At 27.9% G+C, this 9,513-nt stretch overlaps 1 protein-coding gene across 2 annotated transcripts; it reads right to left on the bottom strand.

Annotated features, from left to right (window-relative positions):
• Nucleotides 1-3,584: 3,584 nt before the first annotated feature.
• On the bottom strand, nt 3,585-5,096 carry LOC110618827 (cyclin-dependent kinase inhibitor 7). Of its 2 annotated transcripts, none has more exons than XM_021762085.2 (4): nt 4,728-5,096; nt 4,252-4,301; nt 3,963-4,145; nt 3,585-3,846 (listed from the first exon to the last, which is right to left on the bottom strand). In XM_021762085.2, the coding sequence occupies exons 1-4, from the start codon at nt 5,019-5,021 to the stop codon at nt 3,777-3,779; spliced, it is 597 nt and encodes a 198-aa protein (XP_021617777.1). In that variant the 5' UTR covers nt 5,022-5,096; the 3' UTR covers nt 3,585-3,776. The 2 variants fall into 2 exon arrangements, with proteins under 2 accessions (XP_021617777.1, XP_021617776.1); XM_021762084.2 differs by having other exon boundaries at nt 3,963-4,148; nt 4,728-5,095.
• Between the last annotated feature and the right edge of the window lie 4,417 nt (nt 5,097-9,513).

Genomic DNA, 9,513 nt, shown 5'->3' with positions numbered 1-9,513 from the left:
TAGCATTGTAGTTTACAGCCAAATTGAAAAGTAAGGAGAATTTTAGTGGAATGTTCCCACTCCATTTAAATTGCCAAAACTTAATTTTGTTGCCACAACCAATGACGTACCTTATATTTTCCATAATTAAGAAGTTAGAGCTGCTAGTATCCGCGAATCGTTGAATGTCAATCCATATCAGTAAAAGAGAGCTATCCAAAGCTAAAGAGATTCAACATTCAAATTGAAAAGAGTATTTTGACTGCAATGCTTAGGCCTGAAGTGGATCGCTATTATGCTCCAACCTCTAAAGCCGTTTGAAAAGGAGTGCTTGGTTGTGAAGAGAGATATATTTAATTCTAAGTCCACCGCATCTCTTAGGCAGGAGTAGGGCATTCCAATTAATTATATAGAAACTTTTAAAGCGAGTACCTCTTGCCCGTAAAAGGTTTTCATACGCGACTCAAGTCTCTTAGCCACCTTTGTCTTGAGATTCTAATACCAATTAATATAAGACTCGATTAGAGCAAGTCTACAGTTAAAATCAACTTATTTTTTCTATTATATTTTAACTTCACTTAATTAATTAACTGTAAATTAGGGCTCATTAAGAGATTAACGAAAGCTGATGTGATGATTTCATTATTTCAATAATGGACAATTTGTTGATAGGACGTAATTGCACAATTTCCAAACATTTGAGTGCTTAATTAACAACTTTGTAATTTAAGATGAAATTACAATTTTTTTAATTTGAGTTTCTTTATTTTTTGAAATTATTTTTTTTTAAAAAAAATTATTAGATATTATGCCATCCGTCTCATAAATTTTATTCATATTAAAAAAATAAAATTTTTTTTATTAACTTTTCAATTAAACTCATTTTAAATACATTTTATATTAAATATGATATTTAGAAGAATTTCTTAAAAATAAAATAAAATAAAATAAAATTATAACTGTCAATTTATATGTTATTATAGTTTAAAAAAAATAAACAATAATTTTAGGACAATCTAAAAATAAAAATTGAAAAAAAAATTATGAAACAAAAAAAAATAATTTTTTAATTAGAATTATTAAATATTGTTTTTATCCTATAATTTTTGTCCATTTTTTTATTAGTTATCTCAAAATTATTATCCATTATTACTTTTTAGATTATACAAAATAAATTTATAATAATATATAAATTAACTATTATAATTCTATTTAATTTTTTTTAAATAATTTTTAATATTCAATAAAATTTAATATATTTAAAATAAATATAATTAAAAAATTATATTTTTTAATATATATAAAAAACGTGAAGTCAACAAAAATGGGTGGGAGAGGGTATTAGTTTAACTAAAATAATTATGAATCGTTAGATGATACATAATTAATGCTTGTTACAATCTAGAAGAAAGCAAATCATACAGTAATTCCTTATTGTAATAACAAACCATCATAATCAGTCAAAAATAATTAAAAAAAATGATTGCATTAATTATCAACATTCCATACCCTACCACTGCTTTCCATAAACTTTCTTTGCAATTAAATTGATATGCATCAGATCCAAAGCCCAACCACCAATAGCTAAATATAACCATTTAACACCACCCAATTCTACCTCACATGCACAGGCATGCCTCTTTCTGTGTATTTGCTTCTTTTTATTATATAAAAACAAGTGCAGTATAATATAATCAAGTGATTAATTCTACTTAGAAAATAGTAAGTAGTGCATCTGGCTGAGGAGAGCTAGCTTCCCTTTGTTATTGTTTCATTAGAATCCTGCCACGTGTACAGAAATCCCAATTGTGCATTTACCAGTACTTATCTTTGTTTTCTACCTCTCTCTTGTGCATTTACCTGTACTTTCATTTGTTTTCTATCCTCACTCTGCTAACTGCTCAGGGATCTACAAAATAGCAAATGTTAATTTTACCCAAGAGGGCTTAAAAGAGGAGCACTTGTTTCCTTGAAAGTTGGCTTTTATAAACAAGAAGCAGGAAAGTTCCAGTGTCAGCTCCCAGCAGTACAATACAGCTTATAATGTCAGCTTTTGAAGAGACAAAAATATCACAAGGTTCCAAAATTATGTATTTTACCAATTTGGCAAAACTTTTAATTAAAATTAGAATCATAAACTCACAAACACTACATTTGCCAAAAAAAAAAAAACACACACACACAAAGTATTTTCACTTGTATATATTGAAGTATGCTGCTAGTTTTTTTGGTCTACCACCATTTTCCTTTGTGTACCATGAAATTGAGGCCTAGATAATTTAGAATCCAAGATAAGAAGAAAGAGGGTAAGGTAAGAGATTGAAGTGATTAGCTAATTTTGTATGCATATAAAGGAAATTTTTGCTTTTACACTGCCAACATAATTGGATGATGAAAAAAGTAATTAATTTAAGCTTAAAGTTTAGTTACTATTGTTATGGAAGTTAGGGTTTTTTATGTAAATATAATTAAAATTAAAATAAATTAATAGATGAGATTCAAAATAACAAATTTTATTATATATTGAGTAAATTATTTTTACGTTTTTAAGATATATCAAAATGAATACATATACCCCTCTATTTTAAAATCCAACAATTTATTTCTAATTTTAAATTAATTATATTTGAAATTACTAAACTACTGTTAAATATATATAGTACTATTTAATTATTAAATTTTATCAACATAAATACTTATGTTCGTAGATTTCTCACAAGTAAATTGTTTAGTTCATCTACTTTAACTTTATTAAAATTTAGAAATATATATTTTTTATAGAAAAATCTTTAGTTTGATAGAATTAAAATATAAAATTAAATTAAGAATTTTAAAAATAAAATGACATTAATTTTAGAATGGAAAAGTAATTTTTCCTCATATAAGGTTTTAAATTTATGATGGAGTGAAACTAGATTAGCTAATTTTGGGGGTCATGAGCTAAGAATTCTAATACGGAGTGGAAATGTTCACGGTAGGGATTTACATGTGCAAAACCCTATAACTACGTAGGGAAAAAAAATTAAAATAAACAATAAATAAAAGCGCGTAAAGTTTGTTTTTATCAGAATATTGTAGATGCGCTCCAAATGGTCCCCACAATAGAGTCAAATGCAAAGAACGAATGAAAATGGTATTTGGCTAAAACAATCATGGCATGATATTTGAGAGAATATTCCAAAACTGAGCAGAGTGAAAAAGAAACGATAAAAAAGCAAATACTTCTTAACAGACTCAAGAAGCGACACAAAAAAGAACGCTACAATCCCTAAAACAGCCAAAAGGAAGCTCAAACAAAAGGCCCTTTTCAAATACAAAACGAAAACTCATTAATGCCATGCAAACCAATTTATTATTATTATAAAATTTCATTTACATATTTATTGAAAAAATTAAACATATTTATTTTTAACTTTTATTTTAATCTAAATCTAAAAAATAATAAATTTTAACCTCAAAATTAAGAAATTAAACTTGTTATTTTTCCTTATTTAATCTAGAAATTTTATATTTAGAGAATAATCTAAAAATCACTAATAATGGGATTTTAATGCCGGTAAGCAGTGAATTTTAGGTTTTATTTTGGGTTTCTGATAAAGTATTAACCGAAGAAACTTCGTTTCGTACTGCAAAGAGAATAACATAGAGGTTGGCTACTTATGTAGACTTGGAGAAATTAAAAGCTGTACATTAAAATAAGAAACATTCTCCTAAATTAGGTAAATTCACGTGCATGCTAGATGCTACCTCTTGTAACCTTAGCAAATCTTCTCTCCTCCCTCTGCCTCTCTTTCTTGCTATGGCTTCAAACGAAGCCACTGGTATCGACCTTCCAGGGGAATATCCTTCGCTATATCATAGTTGTACCTACAGAGAGCGGAGAAGTTTGTTAGTTAGTTAGAGATCGATTCTCTCCACGCTAAAATACGCCACTAGTGATATTCCTTATCCTACGCACACGCGCACACAGAGCTCAAACTCACTTCTCTGCGAATCGTTTTTGCTCCTTCTTCTCTGCTTCCGCGAAGAACTCATCCATCTCCGCCTGAGTCGGCATTGAAACCTTCTCAACCGGAAACGTTTTACGGAAATTCTTCCCTCCATCTGCCCTCGTCGAGTCCATGTCGTCTGTATCCCCGTAAAACTGGCTCGAAGGTGTGGTCTCTCTGCTGAAAAGTGAGAATAGAAGAGGCAGAGCGTTTGAAAATGGATATGTTCCTTTGGGTATAGAATAAAAGGAAAATTAATTAATAAAGGCTAAAGAAAATGAACCTGAATTTGTTGCCTAAGCACGTTAAGCTTTCGGTTTCAAAACTCTTGGCCTGCAAGACATGAAACGTTCAATAACTTTCTGCAAGTAAATGTGATTTTTTGAACACAGAAACGGAAATTCGAGCAATAAATTAGAGAGATTGCCGAGAAATAAAGGAAAACAATGATTTCAAAAGCTTCGCTTAAGTCTGAGTTTTTTGCTTTCCATTTCTATAGGCAAACGAATGAAAACTAACTGCAAATGCTAAATCAACGACTAGAACTGGAATTCTTCGTTTCTTTACAGAGAAAACACAGTAAAATCTATGGACATGAGAAAATTAACTCCCCTCGAGGGTTTTTGAAAAAAGCTTTTCACTCATTTTCTCACATTTTCAAACTATTTCCTCAGGATCGAACGGGACGCAATTACAAAGAATGTAGAAAACAAAATTTAATGAACCGATATACTGAGCTATATTGAGCTTCGAATTCACCTCCAGATCTACAAATCTCAAGCTATCCTTCACCACCAAGCTGGATTTATTGCTCGAGCAGGGCGAAGATGTGGAGTTGCCAGAGCATAAATCGCCGGAGAGAAAACCCGCGGAATTGGAAGAAGTTGCCGGTGAAATGGTGTTATCCGGGGAAAAGCTGAAGCACTCAAAACTCAGTGAAGGTAACTTGAATTCATGAAAACTAAAATTTAAATCAAATTTCATTTTCTTTGAGGATTCAATGTCTTCAATTCGCTTTCCTATGCGCTTACAATCCTTAGCGAAATCCTCCATTACGCTCTTTCTCTCTCTCTCTCTCTCTCTCTCTCTCTCTCTCTCTCTTCTTTTTTTGAAAAGATAAATAAATAAATTTTGATTCTACAATTTTTGGTTTTGACGGAGAAAACAGAAGTTAAAATGAATTCAAATGATGGGGCTGGCAACGAATAAAAAACCGTCGATCTCGTGGACGGTTAAGATTATATTTCCTAGAGATTCATATGAGGGATCTCTCTATAAATTAATACTACTGTTTTGGAACTTTGGATTATTTTGAGTGATTGCAAAATAAGAGGTTAAATATATATTTGTAGAAAAAACTTATAATTTGACTCTTGATTTGTATATTAATTTTTTAACCTCTAAATTTTATAAAATTATTACTATTTAATTTTTTAATTTATAAAATAATTACTATTTATTTTTTAATTTATAAAATATAAATATTAAACTCTTAAATTTATAAAATATAACTAATTAGAATGTGTACACATATTAAAAAAATCAAAAATTAAATAATTATATTTTTATAATTATGAAATAATTAATAATAAAAATTTTGAATGTCAATTAATTTATTTTAAAAAATTAGAGAATTAAATTATATATTCAACTCATACTTATATATTTAGACTCCATTTGTCTTATAGAAAAATATAAAAATATTTTTTATATTTTTAATATTTAGAAATTAAAAAAATTTAATTAACGAAAAATATTTTTATGCTAAAAAAAATTTCAGAGAAAGTTATTTTTTAAATTTTTATTAAAACTTTTATATATAAATTTATTAATAAAATTTATTTTTTAAATTAAAATTAAAAAATATAACTAAAAATATTTTTTATAAAAAATATTTCTAAATATAAATTATTTTGTATAAATAAATGGAGACTTATATTATTTAAAATTAATTTCTTGTACATATCAATTAAAATTATAATCTATTAAATATTTGATTTAATAAAAAAATCATACCAATTAATTACAAAGTAGTAATTTATTCTCAAATCTCAATGACTTGTCAAAATACGTAAAAAAATTAACACCAAATTATTCTTAATTATACACTATTTTTTCATGACTATGCTTTAAATTTTTATTTATTTATTAAAAAAATCCAAAACTTTTATTATTTTACTATAATTACAAATATTATTAAGATTATATTCAATTTTAAAACTTAATATGAGAGTGTATGTCTTGTTAATATATATAATAAAACTATATGACTAATTTTATTATAGTCCTATGATATATAAATAAAGATTATTAATATAAAAAAAATCTTAAACTTATTGTTATTTTACAAATTAATTTAAATTTTTAAAAATTAGTATTATTCAATTTAGAATTTCAAAATTTAATCACTCTCTATCACTAAATTTATAAAACTTTATTATTATTATTTTTTTATCCTCATCTGATATAATATAAGGGACTACAACTTTAATTTTTTTTTTATATATATTTTCTATTAATTCTAATAAAAATTACAATAAATTTTATATTTATTGCTAATTCTCTTTAAAGATCTCTTAGGTATTCATCGCAATAATTTTTTTTATTTTATTTCCATTCTAAAAAACTATTCCAAGATCATTGAAAACTGAAATTATAACTTCGTTGTCCGTAGTTAACATGGAAATATAAACACAATCCAATTGAGAGTAGGCTTTGATTAAAACCTCAAGAAATTAGAAGATCCAAAGCAAGAAAATGGGAAGAAGCTAGGTACTTACACTAAATCAGATAGGAATGAAGAATAATAATAGGGTTTAAGAATTTAGTAATTAAGAATGATAAAATTTAAAGATTTTCTGTTAAATTATATTAATTTTTAAAGATTTATATTAAATTGTAAAATAGTAAAAATTTTAATTTTTATATTTTTATTCTTTATCTATATGTTATATGAATATAATAAAATAAGTCACGTAATCTTGTTAAGTCAGTAAAATATACTATTTTCAATTTAAATTTTAAAATTAGATATAATTACAACAAATTTTATAATTTTGAATAATTTTATTAAATTTTTAAAATTAAAATTAAAATCGCAAAATAACAAAAAAATTTAAATCTTTTTTATATCAATTGGAATTTATAAAAAGCTAAAGTTATTTTCATTAAAACAAGAATAAACTTAATATGTTATGAAAAATTTAGAATATATTCAGTAAAATTTAGAGTGCAATAATGAACGAATGAAAATATTTTATTTTTTTTATAAATTATTAATAAAATGACTAATTTATATTTAGTTGGCATAATTCTATAAGTTTAATTTTTAAATAGGTTTTAGTTATAGTTTAATCATTCAATAGATTAATTTCAAATAGTATATGAATATATGTATATATTTAGTCAAAATAAATTAAGAAATTTTTACTTATTCCTATTTATTTTTTCTCATTATGTTTAGATGAATAAAAAATAAAAGTAATGAAACAAAAATAAGAATAAATAAACAATGATATATATGTAATTTTACAAAAAGTCTCTGATTTTTTATTTTAATTCTGGAGAGAAAATAATCAAGGGAAAAATAAAATTTATTTTTCTCCGCCTTATATTTTTTTTCCTATCCAAACAAGGTAAAATCTCATAGTAAATTTATTTTACCTCCTTTTTTTTTTTCTCTCCACTTTCTATCTATCCAAATAATATTTATTTTACTTACTTTTTCTCTCTCTCTCCACTTTCTATTTATCCAAATAATCTTTAAACATCAACTCTCATTTGAAATAGATAATTTTTTTTTTTTTAAAAAGTTGGAATATATTGATAAATCAAATAGACATTCAAGACGTTTTTGAAAGGAAAGAGGAGTGTAGATTTTTGAACTAGCTTTAGTTTCTCAATTCCAATCATAAAACGTACAGCCTTATAAATTATATATATGAAATTATAAGTAATGGGCTAACCTCAAACTAACTAACTAAAACTATTTTAGAATTTGAATTAACAAAAGATACGGATTGAATTACACTACAGATTTCTAATCACCAAACATAAAATATCCCCAAAACTTTCGTGGGTCTCCTTATCACTCCAACAACCTTAACACTCCAAACTCACATTAAGCAGATTTTTTTATCGTCAATATCCCTTCCCAAATTGAGCCGCGGTTGTAGGCACAGTTTAGTTTGAAAATACGGAAGGGTTGCCTTAGTTATAGACTTTGTAAAGATGTCTGCAACTTGATTGTCAGAGGATATATATTTAGTAACTAGAAATCCCAATGCCACGTGCTCTTGTACATAATGATAATCCAATTTAATGTGTTTACTTCGAGCATGAAAAACATGATTAATAGTCATGTATAAAGCACTAATATTATCACAAAATAAAATAGTTGTTGAAAGTAAAGAAATCCGAAGATCTCAAAGAATGTATTTGTAACGACCCGAAAATCGGACCGCTACCGGCGCTAGGATCCGGGTCGGCTTAAGGCCGCCGGAACCCGTAGCAAGCCTTACATAAAACCTGTATACCTGCTAAATCCCATACATGATCAACATATACATAAAAATTTTAAACTTTTCTTCTCATTCATTCACCAAACTCAATCTGTACATGCACTATTCATAATTATAAACATTAACCCCACCTTGGAGTCCTCATCAATGCTCCAATGGGGTGACATAACATGTATTAAGTTTGGTTTACATAAACATTATTAAAATCATGTACTCAAAGGGATTAACAACATATTAGGGTCAAGCACAATTCTATCCTCGATATTCATCATTACACTACATAACTGTTCAATACTATACATTTCAATATTCATCATGTCCACCACTAGCTATTACATAACACTTCTAGTCTTGCTGACCTCCTGTACTAGCCCGTACCTGCAAACCTGGGGTTAAGGGAGTGGGATGAGCTACTAGTGTAATACCCGGCTAGACTTCGGTATCGGAATTCCTATCGTCCAGTGGAATCTCGGATGTCGGAAACCTCTAGAAGGGTAAAATCATGTTTTCATAAAATGTTTTATTGTATTTTATGGTTTTAAGCAAGAAAGAAATTAAGTTTGAATGAAAATCGTCTTGAGAGGAAGACTCAGGTTCGGCCGCCGAACCTCAAGTTCGGCCGCCGAACATGCATGCACTTCGGGAGTGCTTTAGGCCCCCGAAGGCATAAGTGAGGGAAGTCCAGGTTCGGCCGCCGAACTTTAAGTTCGGCCGTCGAACATGGCATGCATGCGGAGGCACGTTAGGCCCCCGAAAGTGGCCTGGCCAGCCACCTATAAAGGGGTCCCTTGTCCGAAATGGGCGAGCTTTTCTCCCCATTTTCAGCCAAGGTGAGCTCTCCGCCGTCCCCCATCGATTTTGAGTCTCTTCCTACAAATCTTTTATGATTTTCATGAGATTTCACTTTGTTTTGAAGATTTTTGAGCATTTAAGCAAGTTTTGAGGCTTGGAAGACTCAGGAGCTCTTTTCCTTGGTTCTCCAAGTTTAGGTCGTCTCTCTCTCAATCTTCAAGAGGTAAGAGCCG

The sequence above is a fragment of the Manihot esculenta genome, chromosome 7, assembly GCF_001659605.2.
Source record: "Manihot esculenta cultivar AM560-2 chromosome 7, M.esculenta_v8, whole genome shotgun sequence".
Classification (NCBI taxonomy): domain Eukaryota; kingdom Viridiplantae; phylum Streptophyta; class Magnoliopsida; order Malpighiales; family Euphorbiaceae; genus Manihot; species Manihot esculenta.
This window is presented reverse-complemented; position numbering and strand designations above follow the sequence as displayed.

What these genes read in the sequence shown, in the direction of transcription:
- LOC110618827 (XM_021762084.2), bottom strand. Translation starts at nt 5,021, where the DNA reads ATGGAGGATTTCGCTAAGGATTGTAAGCGCATAGGAAAGCGAATTGAA. An exon ending in TGAGATTTGTAGATCTGGAG is followed by an intron (nt 4,302 to 4,727) that starts GTGAATTCGAAG and finishes CATGTCTTGCAG; the next exon opens with GCCAAGAGTTTTGAAACCGA. An exon ending in CAAAAACGATTCGCAGAGAA is followed by an intron (nt 3,847 to 3,962) that starts GTGAGTTTGAGC and finishes CGCTCTCTGTAG; the next exon opens with GTACAACTATGATATAGCGA.